The sequence below is a fragment of the Peromyscus leucopus genome, chromosome 8b (assembly GCF_004664715.2).
Source record: "Peromyscus leucopus breed LL Stock chromosome 8b, UCI_PerLeu_2.1, whole genome shotgun sequence".
Lineage (NCBI taxonomy): Eukaryota > Metazoa > Chordata > Mammalia > Rodentia > Cricetidae > Peromyscus > Peromyscus leucopus.
In genome coordinates, this window is record NC_051086.1 from 81,293,004 (window position 1) to 81,311,858 (window position 18,855).

General features: G+C 39.7%; 1 protein-coding gene across 2 annotated transcripts in view; it reads right to left on the bottom strand.

Annotated features, from left to right (window-relative positions):
• Nucleotides 1-427: 427 nt before the first annotated feature.
• Kcnj16 (potassium inwardly rectifying channel subfamily J member 16) overlaps nt 428-18,855 on the bottom strand; it is a 57,342-nt gene continuing 38,914 nt past the window's right edge. For both annotated transcript variants that reach the window (XM_037200680.1, XM_028865280.2), the window contains exon 2: nt 428-3,837. In XM_037200680.1, coding sequence (XP_037056575.1) covers nt 2,453-3,712 — 1,260 coding nt within the window. In that variant the 5' untranslated portion in view covers nt 3,713-3,837 and the 3' untranslated portion in view covers nt 428-2,452. The remainder of the gene's footprint in view (nt 3,838-18,855) is intronic.

Here is an 18,855-nt window from a genome sequence, read left to right on the forward strand (position 1 = left end):
CTTGATGAAGCTGTGAAATAAGGGCACATTCTCTTCTGCCTCTTCTGCTCCCTCTCCCTCTGCCCCCAACTCTCTTTTTCTCTTTCTTCATTTGCTCCTCTTACACACAGACCACAGTACCCAATGGGCAGAGACTTGATGCCACAATTTGTTTTCTATCTAATTAACTCTGATGAACAATTTCATGTTTAGAGAGAGAGAGAGAGATAGCATAAAAATATTCAATTCGCCTCATTTATCATCAACGACAGTGCATTTAAAACCGGAAATACATTTTGAACAGAGCCGATCTGTGCTGTGTATAAAAGCAACTGTCACTTCACATGTAGCTGCTCCACATGCTGTTAAAAACCCATTATGTGAAGCAACATTCTCATTTTCAAGCAGTAGAGTCGACACTACAGGGAACAGAGGAATAAACACAGAGTTTTGCATTACTCTATGATCTTTATTGTTAAGGAAGTCATTGGAGGTTTCAAAGCATGCTATAAATCTGCATATTGATCAGAGATGCGTGGGACACAGGAATGCTGACCATATATTCCACTCTGTGTGAACATGTAGTGTGATAGATTGTATTTAATCAGACATCAATGATCCCCTGTTTCAATGGCAGGCATCATGGGAGGACAGCACAAAGGAAACACAGTGCAGTGAAATGCACCTGCCTTCCAGAGAAACAAATTCAAATCGGTGGGGAAAGCACTGTTACGGTGGTGATGATTTTTAGGCTTGGAAATGGAAATATTCTAATTTATACAAGTAATTGCTATTAACAAATCAAATTGTGTGTGTGTGAGAGTGTGTGTATTTGTAAACACATGGGTATATTGCATGGTTTAACTAATGGATTCTCCATTCGTAAAGGAGTATAGGTTAAACATGACTTTCGTCCCAGATATTCAGTTTCAGGAGAGTTTTTAACTTGCCCCTTGAACAAATTATCTTATTTATAAGATATTAGGGATGAAAGATTTATTTACACATGTGTATTTGCAAAGGTACACAGTATTCTGCATTGATCCTGGATAACGGGAAGAAACAAAGAAAGAATGGGAGAGGGAGAAAAAAAGAAAATTACAGAAGAAAGGAAGCCCTTTGATACCTGTTTGCTTTACTTAGCTTGGTAATCTTCGACTGCATGATTCAGTTCAGTCTACTTTTGAAATTAAGTTTAAGCAAGTGGTGTGTGTGTGTGTGTGTGTGTGTGTGTGTGTGTGTGTGTGTGTTTAAATTAAACAGCAGCTACATCATATACTCATTCCTAGCTCAGAAACAGTGGAAAAAATTCACAAATCATGCCAAGCCATAGCTAATAATTCTTCAGTTTATAAAGCTTACAGTGTCTGAGACTGGGTTCATGCTGAAAGGAATCAGGAATTAACTTAATCCCTTAACATGATAACAGAATACACATTTATCTTTTGACCTAAAATGTAAGCATTTCTATAATATTTGGTTTATCCCTCTAATACACAATCAAATCAACTTCATTGCATTGTTTCACAAAACTGTTCATGCCTACAACTCAAGTCGCCACATACACTGCCTCGCTGTCTTTAGGAAAAGTTCTGGCTCTTTTAGCTCCTCTCCGCCTACATGTAGCCTCTCAGGACCAGGAGCCAACAACATTTATTCTCTCAGGTCTGAGGATACATAAAACTGCCTCTCACTGCTGCAGCCAACTCTGTGATGCGCCTCTTCACAAAAGCTTGAGAGCAGCAGGGGATATGAGCACAGACTTCTCCAAGGAGCAGAGGGAAAGGCCACTGCCTCACTTCTGGTCCCTATTTGCTTGGTTGAACCAAGGTATTTAAGAGAAAAATACTTCTCTAAATAATGATGTCCCCATTTCTTCTGTCACATGGTTAGGTTCTAGCACCTACCAATAACATTTTAGGCAAGTCTCACTGAAAGAAATCTTTGACTTGGTGGCACTATCCATTTCTTAAAGCCACGACTCTGTCTTCTGATACCAATGAAAGGCAAATATGGTACCTCAAACCACACTTCATTTTACTTACATTTAATTTTTTTTGTTTGTTTTTACTGAGACATGTCTTATTTGTTGCACTTAGGTTATGATATATTATTATAAGCTCTCATTGCATAATTAATTTATAAATGCAAATATTTACCTCTCTATTTTTTAATCTATTCTAGCAGCCTCTCTTTTCTCCCACTCCTAAATATCCCACTTTCAAGAGAAGACACAAGTGTATGCAATAATGAGATTAATTGTAATCAGTTAAGTTCCTTATAGCTTCCCCAATACAAAGTTTGCTACCAATGCCAAATTTTAATATTGGAAAGCTATGGAATTTTTAGATGATCACTTACCAATTTTAACCTGCTCTACTGTCTACTCTTGCTGCAAAGAGCAGATCTAACATTTTGTTTAAAAATCATGCTTACAACTTTGTGCCTTCGGGTAAGGGGCTGAAGAGGAGGGCTACATCTGGGATTCCATGGAGATTCTATTTAAAGTCAGGAGAGCCTTCTGATAGGGGACTTCCTTGCACTCATCGGGTGGGGAAGCGGTGGTCTCCTCTGGGTTCTCACAGCTGCTCACAATGGCAACCGCGCTGAAAGACCGCCTCCTGACATTGGTGTCTGAGGTGCATGACCCTCGGGCAGGGGATGTTTTCTCCGAGTTGGTGAGCTGTTGGTCTTTCCAGTCCAACTGTTTGGCACTGCAAAAGGGGGCATAGACTTCCACGCTTCCTTCAAACTGCAAGCAGTTCACTTTATAGTACTTTCTCTTCACTTCCAATACGTCATTAAACCGATGGCCCCAGAGAATTTCCCTGGGGACATAGGAACTTCTAGACTGGTGGGATGTCCCGGTAGAATCTCCAGTGTAGATAAATGTCACTAAAATCTCGAAATTATCTTTGGCCACTGCCTTGCGGTCAAGGGCATACAGAGGACTCTCGTGGTCAATCTCATGGACAATAGTAACCGGGGTTACCAGGATGATCTGGTCATTGACAAGTTTGAGATCTTTAAAAGTCATGGTCATCCGCCCTTCGCTGTCTTCTGAGTAACGTAGAAGTTGGGCTCTCACTGTTCCCTCTACCACATGGTTTGGTCGGAAATCACCTATGCGCCACATGAGGCAAAGCTTCCCGTCTCTCATACCTATGAGGGCAAAATAGCTGAAGCGGATAGTCTGGGCTCTCTTCCGGGCAGTTGCCATCTTTGCCAAGGCTGCTCCAATAATGAAGGTGTTTATGATGCAACTTAAGATGGACTGAAGGATCACTGTCAGCACGGCCACAGAGCATTCTTCTGTGACACACCGGTAACCGTACCCTATGGTGGTTTGGGTCTCAAGGGAGAATAAAAATGCTGCCGTAAATGAATGCACATTGTCAACACAAGGTGTGATGCCTGGATCATTTAATAGATCTCCATGATGAAAGGCTATGAGCCAAAATATGGAGCCAAATATTAACCAGGAGAGAATGTAAGACAGAGAAAATATCACAAACATATGGCGCCACTTGGTATCCACAAGAGTGGTGAAAATGTCAACCATGTAGCTCCCCCATTCTCCAAAAATGTGTTTGAAGTACACGTTGCAGCTGCCATCTTTGTGGAGTAGGCGCCTTCTTGCTCTTCTCTTCTCAGCTATGGCATGCTCTGGTGGATAGCCTGGATATTTGGAGTCCACATTGACAATCCGGTAGCTACTTCCGTAATAGCTCATTCTTTCTTAAGTCCTTTAGGGCATCCAGGGGTGTTTTATATCAGTTAAAAGATCCAGGTGTATTGTTAAATTGTGAGGTTCTTTGCTTTGCTTTCTTTCTTTTCTTTTTAGTTTTCAGTTAAATCCTAAAATAAAATACAGAACAAAAGAAAATTAAACAACAACATTTTAGCTGTAAATTCCAATTTCCATCTTGACGGTAGTTTGACAAATTGGGAGCAATTTTGTTCTATCTAAAGTACTAAATACTTCATTTGACCCATGGAGACATTCGGTATTGATTCAACAATTTGATATAGAAAACAGCTCAGTTATTACAGGAACAAAATATGCAATTAGAGAAAATAAGGTTTTTATGTATACATAGTGTTTGAGTAAAGACTATGATTACCCCAAATGGTACCTCACAACCCTTTCTCACCTGATAGAACTGGTTTTATACTAACACATTTTCTTGCATGAGAAAACAAAGCAATCTATAATATACAGAAATGAAGTAAGATTCACTTACAAGATTTCCAGCTACTAATGCCAGAGCAATAAAGAGTTTCTACCTTTGGTTGGTAATGGGACGGCCGCCCCCGTGTCTGGCATAGGCAGCCCCGCACCGTGGCTTCTTTTCTGTCCCACTTGGGTTTTTCTTCTTGTCTACTTCTCCAAACAGAGCAGGATGAATAGTGACATCTACTTCTGATTAAACTCCTTTGCTCCTAGCTCCACCCTTCCCTTGATTGGAAAAGAAAGCTTTCTTAACCCCAGAGGAGTTCAAACCACTCCCAGACAAGCTGCTGGTGAGGTATAAAGTTGCCTCTGCTCTTGTCTCACAGCCTTTATCCATGCTTACAGCTCTTTGGTTTTTGACACCAACAGCTCTTCTCTTTTTCTCTGAAAAGTAACAAAAATTTTGCCAAAGTTGCAAAGCTTGTTTCACTCTTAAAGGGAGCATACCACCATTCAATAGACACCCCCTCTCTTAGTTCTTGGGTGTTTTCTCTGATGCATGTGCTGCTTTCGATGGGCAAAACTGATTGCCAAGGAGAACATACAGTTCTCATTTTGTGGCATCCGTGTCTAAAAACACCCAAGTCTGAAATTAAACTTTAAAAGGGTGATTATCCAAATAGTCCAGCTATTTCTGTGTAATAACATCAGCACACTTAATGGTCCAAGAGTTATTGGAATATGTCTTTGTTATGATTCACCTGTGATAGACAGATAGAAGAAATGGAGTCTAGAAAGACACAGGCAGGAAGATCCCACCATCCATTCAGTCACAGGTAAACTCAATATGACTAAATACTACTCCTTAAAACTCATGTGTGAATTAATCACTAGAGAGCTACCTCCTTTCCTACTGCAGAAGAGAAGAAAGAGTTAATGTCTCTCTAGCCAGACAGAAAGAATCATTTTCTCTCTCTCCAGGGATCAGGCCCACTTTACAAAGAACTCTTTGTTTAGGGGACCACTCACAAGGATGGACTGTGCTTATGGCCAAAAACCCTGTAAAGCATTATGGCTTTCTCTCTCTCTCTCTCTCTCTCTCTCTCTCTCTCTCTCTCTCTCTCTCTCTCTCTCTCTCTCTGTGTGTGTGTGTGTGTGTGTGTATGTGTGCCAGCCCATTCTTCAGGTCTGTTTTTAGTGGTTTTATCCTCTCTATGGGTAATCCTTGGCTTTGTTTAAGGAAAGATATTTGAATAATTGCAAGATAATGGCCTAGATCTATCAAAATGCTCCTAGGAATGCAGAGCCTAAAATATAAATATCTTTTGTTTTACAATGCAAACATTATCTGTGATATCTGTTCATTTGTTATCAGAGGAACCTGTCTAATTAAATGTAAATGACTATGAGACAGAAACCTCTATAGTGTTGCTCATTCTTTACTCTATACTGACCACAGAAGGCAGGAGTCTAGGATAAATTTTAAAAACAAACAAACAAACAAACAGATAATTTCAAACTGAAGAGCAGATATAGAGGTAGAATTGTTTTCTTGCTAAATGCTTCCAACCAAGAAAGTTCCTTAAGGAACCCAAAAATAGGGGAGGCTGAGAGTTAAAAAAAATAAAAAACCAAACACAGTTCACAGATCCAAAGCTACTGTGTGTCTCTGTTCTGTTCAGCTGCCAAAAGGGGAAAAAAGGGTTTCATTTGAAATGGCATTCAGTTGGCATCCAATTTGGATTCCAGGGGTGCTAGGAACTATTATAAACAAGCCACTTTTAAAACACCTTCCAAAACAGGATAATCGGCGGATTAATTTGCAATTAATACAAGTTGTAAGCTAGCAAATTCGGGTCTGTGGAAAATTTGTTGTTGAGTACTCTTAATAATTTCAGGGTTTTCAAGTTATGACTGAGAATTATGACTCAAATTCCCCGGGTCTCTGATAGGGTTGATCATTGCAACCATGCAGTTCAACTTACCCAGATAAGCATTTAGAGTCTGGGTAGGTTCCCACGCTTTCTTTATAGACTCTTTGACTCTTCAACTATGGTAGTGAGACATGCTTTGAAACAAGTATCTGCAACCTAAGTGATAAACTATAGCCAAGACAGACCAATCCCTTTCAGCCTTGTGCAACTCCCACTTCAGCCTACATGATCAATGAATGGTTTGATGGAGACCTATTTGCAAAACGGTTAAACAAAATAAACACGTATTCATCTGGTCTTTTGTGTGTTAACTTGAGAACTTTTGCAACTACTTGCTATTAACCATCAGAGGAATGTGCTTTTGGATTCATGGGAGTTCTGTATTTCATACCTATTTCTTATGATGAAAATCTAGCCTTTAAAATTGCCGTAATGTTGGTCAGTGAGGATGGCTCAGGGATAAACTTGCTTGCCACCAAGATTGACTACTTCATAAGATCCCTGGGATACACACACTGGAAGGAGAGAAATGACTTCTGCAAGCCGTCATCTAACCTCCACACACCACATCACTCACACAAACACACAAATAAATGTAGTAAATAATTTTGAAGTGCTTGAATGTTCTCATAATCATCTTGCCACCACAAATTCCATCAAAAGAAAGCATTTGCAAACTCTCAACTTCAAGATTTATCTTGCACTTCAAATCTAGAAAGAAAACTAAATCAAGTATAATTATAAAATTATGGAATATAAAAGTCAAAGGCAGATGTTGAGTCAAGAGAAGCCCATTTTGCTGGATGATAATTAACAAAGGCAACAGATGCACTCTGCGTCCATACTGCAGCTGAGTTCTGCTGTGGGGTAGTGCTTTCTATAGATGGGGTTAAAACAAAAGGGACCATGCACAATCAGGGTGATGAATCCATAAAATATTATCAGAATTTATTAAAACATCCAAAGATTGTGGCTGGAGCAATGGATCAGAGGCTACGAGCACTGTTTGCTCTTACAAAGGAGCCTAATTCAATTCCCAGCACTGCATGGCACCTCTCAACCTCTGAAACTACAATCCAGAGGATTCTGCTCTCTTCTGGCTTCCTTGGGGACCAGCTAGGCATATGGCGCACAGGCACATATGCAGGAAATATATTCATACACATGAAATAAAATAAATCCATCTAAAGATATTTAGAAAGCTCCTAAGAGGTATTCCATTTTATTTCATTCTGTGGAAGTATCTGGGGATGGATGGATGGATGGATGGATGGATGGATGGATGGATGGATGGATGGGAAGAAGACAGAATTGGGGAAAGCATGTCTTTCCCCAATAGTCACTTTTCTTAATAACTTGCTAATTATATTAAGAATAAACACTGAAAAATATTTTTAACTCAATTTGACTACAGGTCTCTGCTTTCAGACTTCCGTTTTAATAATTTTTCTGCATGGATTCAACTTTAGAGGCACCTTTTACTAATTCAGTGCATTTTGAATGGGCCATTGACACAGCAGGGGGCATTACAAAAAGCACATGAACCCCACACCCAATACTTGTTCTTGTTTCTTCGTGCATAAAATTGAAACATTGTCTCTTCCATTCAGCCACATCCTCCCATATTTAACTGTTTACTGGGTGAACCACTCTTGCATTTCATTTCAGTCTTCAAAAATAAGCTTTACCCCAGCAAGCTGAGTGTACAGCACATGACCAAGACTTTGCATCCTCATATCACATCAACGCTAAAACGCAGTCTTGCCTCTACCACCTACTTAGCATAAGAACATTCATTATCAGTCTTGCGTAATTCAGTATGCACCACAAAAATGAGCTAAAATATTTTTGCTGAAATCCAATTATTGAAGCCAGTGGCTTTTGAGGTTAACAAGTGCTTTCTTTCCCACATAAAGGATCTGAGGCAGTTGACACTCAAGTTACCAGTAATCAAATTACTGTCCTGGCAACTACTAAATGAGATAAGTTTTGATGGAAATGTGAGACTTGGTAGGACAAAGAGGAGAAAGGATGGCTTCATTCCTCTCGGAAGTCATTGTTTTGAAAATAGCCTCCTTTGTGGAGGAAAGAGAGGAAGGCAGGGTAGTGAATAATAGACTCAATGGGAGAGGCTATAGTGAGGGTAAGGGTGAGCTCTGGTTGGAGGAAGAAGAGAGAGGGGTGTTGATTTAGACCCCAAAATAAATGAGGTCTTTTGCTATTTTCTTCAAAACCTGTTCCTCCACTCTTTGCCTTGGAATGGTGCCTCAAAGTTATCTTTCTTGAAATTCTTATAAGGCATGCAGGCCCACAGAGCTCCTCATTCAGCAATGGAATGTGTGCTTCACCTAGAACCTAGTAGACACTCTCCCTACCTCCCCAGGTGCCCCTCTACTCCAGGCTCAAATGGCTTCTCTTTGAGGATGCATCTGCTTAGTTCTTCTGTTTCCTTCTCAGCAGGCTCCCATCTGAAATGTTCATCTCAGGCTCAGAGTGGCTATAGGGTCTGGAGTTGGTGGAAGAGGGAGTTGGGGTTTGGGGGACTGGGAAGCTGGGAGGGTGGAAGTTTGGGGCAAGTATCCCTGCAGCTTTCCTTTTAGTAAAAATGTCCTTAAGTTACCTAGTATCACGTACAATAAAAAAAGAGAACAAGAAATGGGCTCGAATGTGTTAAGAACAAACAAGCAGCCTGGAACTTGGGGCAGGGGAGAACTCAACATTACAGGATCAGTGGGGACATTCACTTGAGATCTTTCTTTATCCCAGTTTGTCCCTTAGTGATATCCACAGCCCAGTTTAAATCCTTCCTCATCCCTAGTACTGCTGTGTGTTTTTAAGCTTTTTTTTAATGCATTTCTTTACTTATTCTGTATATATGTGTGCTGAGTGTAAGTGCACACACATGCCATGGTGTGTGGAGGACAACTTTCAGGCATTGTTCTCTCTACCCACCTTTTTTGAAGCAGGGTCTCTCTTGGATTTTTTTGGCTTTGCTTCTGATTCCTGGCTAGATGATATGTGAATTTCACATGATTCTTTTGTCTCCACTTCTCATTTTACTATACTAGTGTTGGGACTGCAGCTGCTGCTTCCACACCTGGCTTTTTTGTTTTGTTTTGTTTTGTTTTTTGTTTTTTGTTTTTTGTTTTTTTTTTTGTTTTTGTTTTTGTTTTTGTTTTTCGAGACAGGGTTTCTCTGTGTAGCTTTGGAGCCTGTCCTGGAACTCACTCTGTAGCCCGGCTGACCTCGAACTCACAGAGATCCACCTGCCTCTGCCTCCAGAGTGCTGGGACTAAAGGCGTGCGCCACCACTGCCCCGCCCACACCTGGCTTTTGACATGGGTTATATAGGTGGAACTCAGGTTGTCAGGCTTGTACAGTGAGTAAACTTACTCATAGAGCTGCCTTGCTGCTTTATAACCAAGTAGAAAGTTTGAGACTCTAAGATATATTTCCCAGTTTTCTTGATGTCAACATTATATCAAAAGCAATTTGATTTTTACAGATCCCATACATGTGTTAAAACATCAGTTTGTCATGTATAATGAGAATATGCATTTAAAATAAAAATTAAAGTCAAATGATTCATAATCATAAATAATCTAATATAAAAAAACAACTATGTTAATAAGAAATGTCTAGAAGGTATTTTTGAAGCTGAAGAGATAGCTGAGTGTGAGTTATGACTATGCAAGCATGAAGACCTGAATTCGGGAGCCAGGCCTCACATAAACAGATGGGCATGTCCATGTGAATGTCTATAACCACATCACTGTATGGGACAGAGATGGGAAGATCACAGAGCCTACAGGTTGTCCAAGAGATTCTATTTCAAGTAGAGAATGAATGATAGAGCAGGATACCTTACATCTGTAATATCTTTGCATGGCTTCTACATGCATATGCAAACATGGGTTTTGTGAGTAGTGGGTTATCACAGAGAAACCCTAAGTTCTGAGACAGACTTCAGTTCAAGGTCTATCCTCAACTCCAAGAGCCTCTTGGTATAAGCTACTCTTCTGAAATCTAATGTGCTTGTTTATGACCTGAGAGAATACATCCTGTGTCACCAAGTCTGAATGAAATAATGGGTGCCAAGCCAACATCTATTATAAGGACAGAGTAACTGTCAATAACCATTGCCTGAACCTGAATTGTATAAGGGCTCTTTTCTTACCATAAGATGTCAGAACATTTGTTTTCACTCTCTCAGAAAATAATCCCCCAACTGGCATGACAGTAGCAAATTGTGTGTGGTTCTCAGTAATTTTAAGTAAATTCAGAGGAAGCACCACTGTTCTTGCCACTAAGCCACCAGAGCTGTTTCTCCGTCCTACTAGCTCCTCAAATCCCAGAAAGCAAATGACTTTTTGTTTTATAACAACTATCTCATACGGGTGGTTTCCCATTTTTTTTTACATACATGCATACACATATATGTGTATACGTGCACGTAGACATGCTCATCCAACTCAGCAAGAACTCCCAAGCTTAACAAATTCAACAGCCTAAAGAAATTTACAAGGCAGTCCTATACTCATTTGTTGTCTAGAGTAGGTGTACCTGTTTGGGTAAAACAAGTTTTGATGATTTCTCTTGTTTTTATCTTGATAACCAGCCTGCCCATCCCTGTCTTGGTTGGATGCTAGCCCACCTCTGCTTTTGTTGGATGCTAGCCCACCTCTGCCTTGGTTGGATGCTAGCCTGGGTTGCTCATACCTCAGTTTGAGCTGGATTGAGGTTGGTGCAGAAGCCAGTTGGGATAAGATCAAATGTCCCTTTAAAAGATACATTTCAATCTTCGTTGTGTAATAAAAACACTTCTCCAATGGCACCTAGATTTATATTGAGAATTTGTTCAAGTGACTTCTGCTATACACGAGGTCCAGTCCCTTCTGAACATTTGAGGGCAGCCTCCTCTTTATGTGGAGTTTACATTTGTGAATTTCACTTCAAAAAAACTATGAAAGCAACAAGGGAGATGATCAACATGACTAATAGCTTCTAGGGAAAAGGAACAATATATACATAATATCAATGAGTGCATAAGGAACAGGAGCAAAGAGGGAAGGTACTATGTGACAGAGGCCACCAGAAAGGTTTGACTCAGAACCTGCCATTCAGGTTCAGTGCATTTCAATTCTTGCCCCAGGTAAAATGCTTCCAAGCCGACCTGGCTCTCCATTCTATTTTGTTTTTCTAAGACCTAGTCACTATCTGGTTGTTAAGGCTCTCATTATTTATAGGGGTGATTTGGCTGACTGGTCTACACTAATTCTAAGAGCCGGTTCTCACAGGAACCTAACATTACAGGAATTCATCTGCATTTTACCTCTGAACTCGGGCTTTTGCTGTTTCACCTGATTTCACCCAGCTTGTGTAACACCTGCCTTCTAACATGTCACTTGCCTCTTTCTTCCAGGGACCATTTTAAAGCTGAAGTATAACATCCTGCTGCTGTGGGTACTGTTCAAAACAGCAACCTGAGCCAGCATAAGAGTGTGCAAAGGGAGCTGGCGGTGGTGGCGCACGCCTTTAATCCCAGCACTCGGGAAGCAGAGGCAGGCAGATCTCTGTGAGTTCAAGGCCAGCCTGGGCTACAGAGTGAGTTCCAGGAAAGGCTCCAAAGCTACACAGAGAAACCCTGTCTCGAACCCCCGCCCCCCAAAAAAACCAGAGTGTGTAATGGACAGGAAGATGAAAATCAAAGATTTGTATCTATCTGTGTTTCTACCACCTGTTAGCAAAATGATATCAGCACCTTACAAATGTTTTTAAGCTGATTCTATTTATATGAAGTTTGAGAGTAGCACTTGATATATCACAAAGTGTTCTCATGAGCAACAAATGGAAAACACACTAGTGCCATGGATATTCTCTAGTTTTATTGTGCTTCCTTAACCTAAATAAATATCTATCCTTCAATAGCTCATCATACTGAGTATTTATTTAGTCTGATAGAGATGGATGTCCAGGCTATCATGTGAAAGATGAATTGGAGTTAACTAAGAGAAAAGAATAATTGCTTCTCAGGAAGAGGAAAACCCAATGCTGTAAGAAACAACTTCTCTCTCTCTCTCTCTCTCTCTCTCTCTCTCTCTCTCTCTCTCTCTCTCTCTCTCTCGTGTGTGTGTGTGTGTGTGTGTGTGTGTGTGTGTGTGTGTGTGTGTGTGTGTGTGTGTTTGGGGGATTTCGAAGGGAAGAATCAGGAGATGTAGCTGAAACCTCCCCTCACTATGTTTCTAGAAGAGGGCCATCTGATGATACAGGGGTGACCAATCAGAATTCCACAGTCAAGATTGAAGAAATTACATAAAGGTTTTTTAGTGCTGTTATCTAAGGCCACTCCAGGAAGTTGGGAGGCCAGTGGTAAGACACTGTGTACTGAAGTGTTCAAGAGGACATAGGTGTTACTTCTTAGGAGACAGTCTCAGACATTCCTTCTTGCCTTGTCTCTTGCCCTTGCCCAGAGTTCCTTCATACTGTAAAAAATTCTTTGATTCTCTGAACCGAAATTTTTTCATTATTTTTCATCTTTCCATCAACCAGTGACAGTTTTCATTGCTTGACCAACAAAGCATTGAAAAATCAACTTGATGCCAACAGAAAATATCATCTATGTGCAAGAATGTAGTCCCATCAGTTTTCTTAACTACATTTAAACTATCAGCAGGTCCTAGTTATTAGAATTAGTTTCCTCATTGTTTTCTCCTCTTGTCAAAACCATCCTATCTTCAAAGGACCATGTTTTCAGAGGACCATAGTGAAAGTGTCTCAAGGGGTCTCCGTGTTTTGTCTTTTCTCCACTTTATTCTTTTGTAGAAAGTGAAATCAAAACCTGTCAGTGTTGACTTAAGAAACAGTCTTCCCATCGACAATGGAGTATTTTGCATAATCCCTCCTATACACAGAGTAGTAGTATCTGGCCTACTCATTTCTCATTATTCCACAATAGAAAGAGTCCTTCATTACATCTTTAGCCTTTTCTAATTTTTATATGTGTGTGATGTGTGTGTAGTGTCATGTGTGGCATTGTGTGTGTGTGTGTGTGTGTGTGTGTGTGTGTGTGTGTGTGTGTGTGCGCGCATGCGCGCGCGCTCCACTGTTCAGGTGGAGGTGGTAGAGGCCAAATGTTGACAATGGGACATCTTCCTAACCATTTCTCCACTTAAGTTTTAAGAGAAGTTCTGTCATAGATTTGAGGACTTAAAGCTACACTGGCTAGAGAGCTTCTCTGGGAAAACTGTCTCTGTATCTCTGCATAACCCTCCCCAGTGCTGGAGTTCGAGGTACTCTTTGCTTTTCTGAGTGCCAAGGATCTGAGCTCAGTTCTTCATGCTTTTGAAGCAAACACTACGACCGGTACACATAATACAGGGGTGTGCTTTTTTTCTTGTGTTTTTTGTCTGTTACATTTCATAGACTCCTTTATTTCACTCGGAGAAGGAAAATTTCCCTGCATCAACATCATGCAATGTTGGGCAGTTGTAACTAGGGACATGAGATCTGCAAAGCCCACAATCTCTAATTTTTGGCTCTTTATAGAAGTGTCCCTAAACCTGCTCTAATATATGATTGAATTATTGACTGTATTGCATCATGGAAAAGATCATAAGCTACACGAGGAAAGGACCACATTAATCTTTTCACTTCTGTATCCCTTGTAGCTAATACAATATGTGGCATGCAGACATTCACTAATTGTAACCTGATGGAATAGATGAGCAAACATTGGAAAGACAATATTTCTTATCAAAGAACCTATAGTCCTAAGGTCATCAACACCCTATCAATACTGACACTCTTCCAAATTCCAGATCCCAATTATCCTGCTTCTCTCTTTAACTTCCAATCCAAAATTTAAAAAAAAAAAATCCTGTTTGCAAGTTTCTTTGCAACAACTATAGGCTTTAGCATAATAGTTGAGTGCAAGTGTGTTACAGAATTCTCTAGAAATATGGTATTTTTTAAAAATGTACTTGGTACTGAAAAGTGTTTTCCTAGAACTAGGGGTGTAGTTCAGTTGGTAGAACACTTGTCCAGCATGCAAGAGGCCCTGGGTTCAACCTCAGCATCACAGAGGGTGTAGTGGTATAGACCTACACTCTTACTATCTTCTTAGTCCTAGAGAAAGGCCAGCAAGAGAATCAGAAGTTCAAGGTCATACATGGCTGCATAAGAAGTTTGAAGACAGCCTGGGACTTAGTTAGTCTGTCTCTAAATAATTAAATAAATAAAATTGAAAAAATAAAAGGTGTTTAAATTGATCTATAACTGAAATTGTATAAATGGGGCACTCCAAGTACCAGTGCAAATTATTTAATGTCCATTTTAGAGGTATATCCAAATGTATAAATTCATACGTGTGCATGTGTATTAATTTTAGCTATTTCTAAAGGTTAGCTAGTATATGTGAAAATACATTGCACAACTGGAGTAGGAGAAATAGTCTTCCTTAGGGATAAGCTGCCTAATTGGCTATTTAGTATTAAGAGTTCAGACTTTAAAACATATACACAAGCAACATCAAATGGGCTCAGCAGATTATATGTACATATTTAGGCATTTATATGTGTGTATATGCATACACATATATTCTTGTATATAATTACATACATATACATACATATATGTAATAGTTATATATAATGTGTACTAATTTTATATATAAATATGTATATAAATATATATATAAAGTTATATATCCTAATATATAAAATAGTTAAACAAACACAAGCCATGATTTCAAGAGGGAGCAGAAGAGCAGCACATGAGAGGACTGGAGGGAGTAAAGGGAAAGAAGAAAATGATATAATTATATTTTCATCTTAAAATACTAAATTAAAATCAGTACAAATCTAAATTACAGAAATTTGGACTAGTCTAGAACTTTAACTAGAAACTTCATTCTAGAACTTCATCATGAATGGCCACCAAAACCCACCAAAAGAGAAAAGAAAGCTGTTTGTGATGATTTTTTACTTTTCTCAGACCATCTAATAAGCATGGGTTTGTACAGGTAATTTGAATAATCAGATTTACTCTGTAAATATTAAAAGTGATACAGGAAAAACATGTAACATGATTTGGTGCAAATAGAAACATAATTATTTAACAGTTTTAACAATATGATTTTAAAGCTTAAATATATTTAAACACAGGGAGGTATGATATACAGCAAAATATGAATTGCAACTCTATCAGTTTAGTGTGATTATTTATTCTCCTTTTTCTTGTATTTGTTGTTTGTATGTTTATATATCTTGAATTTTACAATAGGAAGCTTCAGAAGTGCCTGAGTGGGTAAGGGTATTTTCAGTGCAAGCCTGAGGACCCGAGGTCAGATCCCAGAACCCATGAAAACAGCCTGGCACATTCCAGTACACTTTTGAAACCAGCAGAGTTGTTGGGGAGCGGAGACTGGAGGATGGCTGGAACTTGCTGACCACCAGCCTAGATTTAGATTAAGTGAGAGACCCTGTCTCAATGGTATAAGGCACAGAGTAAGACATCAAGACACAAATTGCCCTACTCTATCACACATGTGCATATACCACACGCTACACACACACACACACACACACACACACACACACACACACACACACACGAGAGAGAGAGAGAGAGAGAGAGAGAGAGAGACAGAGACAGAGACAGAGACAGAGACAGAGACAGAGAGACAGAGACAGACAGAGAGAGGAGAGAGACAGAGAGAGAGAGACAGAGACAGAGAGAGAATTTTTACAGTAAACACATCTTTTGCAAAAAGAAATCCAGGTATTTTCAGTTCAAAATTTGAAAACTGCCAATTCTGAGGCCCTCTAAAGAGAAAACAAACCAATAGCAATCTACAGGCATTTATTAGACCTTTTAAAAGGCAGCTATAAATAGCTCAGAGAAGCAGACAGTCTTACAGACATCTAAAGTCAGACATTGATGCGGTAATTTTTGCTGGAACAATTCACAGAAACAAATATAGTGACATTTAATTCCTCTAAGTAAAACCAGATCTCCTTTGAAACACGGAGGCTGGGGGAAGAGGGAGTTGATCAGGTCTGGACACTGAGAACAATTGGGAAACCATGAAAGCTGCCGGTAATCTATCAGGGCTACATAAAGCAACATTGGTTCAGGAGGCACAGAAGAGCACATGTCCCTTTTAGAACCGCCTGTTCTGGCTTCCCCATTCCAGGCCATATTAAAGGACTATTACCTCAATTTCTTGGCTCAATAGAGCCAAGTATTTTTTCAGAATCTTTCTTTTATCTTTGGAAAGAAAACATTAAAAGTTGTGCTGTTGTGTACAGGATTGTGGTCTATAAGAACAGACTTTGAAAACCCAAAGAAATAGAAAGTGGATGAATATACACAGTTATTAGGATGCACATTTGCATAAATAGCCTAAACTAGCTGCTTCTTAATGAATATATCTCAATGCAATATACTCACATACACACCCATACTCAGGACAGCACTCGGTGTGTTTGAATGTGCAGTCCTCTAACAGCTTGCTTTTAACATCCCAGAGAAGTAAATGACACTTGCAGATTCTGGGAATTTTTTAGCTCTGTCATTATACTATGACAGTACCATGTGATTCTTATACATCCTCAAGGCTGGAATCCACTTCTTTAAAATCTTATTGAGACTAGCTATGGAAAGGCAAGAATTTGAGTTCAAATGTTTGATGGCTCTCAAGGAAGAGTTGGCATTTTTAGAATAGGTTAGGATGTCCAGAATTCAGTGAGTTTGTTTGTTTGCTTGTTTGTTTGTTTGTTTGTTTGTTTGGATTTTGTACCTGCTCATCTGCATCTTTGGGAAAAGTGTTGTTCTGGGCATGAAATGAGGCTATGCTCTGGAACTTACTCTCAAAAGACATAAAATTTAGTGAAGGTTTAACAATAGGGCTTATAGTTACAATTACTTCAAATGAGTCAACTAGCATGAATCAGGGTCATCTTTTGCAGAGCATCACCATCTTCAAGTACAGGTTTTTACAACAAGAGCATTAAGCGGCATTCCTGGGAGTATACCTCCTGTGAATGGTAAGTTGTGCAACTTCCAAGACTTGTTTTAAAGTTCACTTTCACTTCTAATTGTCTTGACCTTTGGGTTACTTCAGGAAGATGGGACAGAACTGCCCAGAACTCCTAGCATCACTAAGAATATAAATCATGTGATACCCAGCACTCACATCCCCCCACCATCCCAAGGGTAACAAAACAGTCTTCATTATAGTTCCCATGCCAGGTTCCCTATGACTGACCTATAATAGATTCCAGACAGCTTTATTTGAAAGCTGCTTTGATTAGACCTAACTGTGCATTCCCAAACAAACGTAACTTATGGAAAGCATATGTGCCACGACTTTTGACCTTCTCGGTTCGGCATTAATGGTATTCCAACAGAAACCCAACTCTGGTGTCTCTGTTACTATTTTCCCATTTGTGATGAGGGCCTGCGAACTGTCCTCTCTGGCAACACAAAGGCTATTTATTAGTCTATTGCATCTGCTGGGAATCAGTGAACTCACAGATGTGTTATGCTTGTAGACTAGGAACTCCCTGGATAGTGTCTACAACTTCTCTGACCTTTAAATGATTCAGTTTCTGTTTTAAGTTGTCAAAATGAAAACTCACGGCATCTTTATTGGGGAGGAAAATGAAGCAACTGTTTACGTTTGTTGGCTCAATTCCCATTTCCCCGGTGGATACAGAAAATTGAGGAGGCCTTAAAATACAAGACAAGATACCCTCCAGTGAAGATCCAAATACATAGCCTCTTAAGGATTCTGCGCTCTGCATGCTGCTAGAAAGTGGGGTTAGTGTGTGCATTCTCAAGGCTCCTTAGGTGGGAAGCACAACCACTGAATAGTTTACAGATGATTTAGGTAGATGGCAAGACTAAAGTGTGTTTGATAGGCCCTTGAATTTCCATGAATCTGATTTTCTGTGCTTTCTCTTCTCATCATACTTTTGCTCCCTTGATGGTGCTGTAGATTAACCCAGCCTGACCTGATTTGGAAGGTTTGAATTTCATTATTCATGAATGTCTGCACAAAGTGACAACCCAAATCAGTAACATTTTCCTTAGAAAGGCAAGTAAGATACGGCTCAACTCCATTGTTTCTCAGGTTAGAATATTCATTTTGGTGGGACCTAGAGAGTCAGGTTAAGAGTATACAGAGGCACTTTCGAGTTATATCTCCTTGTAAAAGGGTGAAACTTTTTCTTAAGTGTCTCTGTTTCACAGCCAAATGTACTAATGCCTACAATGGTGCTAAAAACCAGGAAATGGTTTCATGTATTTGACTTAATCAGGATTCATCTGTATCTTTGATGACTTGGACTAAGGATTGGGATGATTCTTATTGCCTTTAAAGAAACTCAACCTTGGTCTGCCTGAGATGTCCTCTCAAAGAGCCATCTCAGACCTCTGTGAGAGAAAAGTATCAGAGTGACTGAGGCTAGGGCTCCATGCAAGAGAAAGTTGTTTTTGTTTGAGACCTTCCCAGCATCTAAGACTCTAACCTGCAACCTAATGATAAGCTTCTGTGGTTAACTGTGCTCCCTCGGATAATGAAGAAAGTTAAGGTCATACACAAATAAACTTTAAAAGGAAAATAATGAGAAATTGAACTGTGTTCAACTCGGAGTAAGCTGGTGCTTTGTAAAGAACACTCATTCATGTACCTGAGTGTGCTGTTCACACTGGTTTTGTGTTCCCTGAAATCAGTGAGCAGATATAGACAATGGGTGTAGATAGATT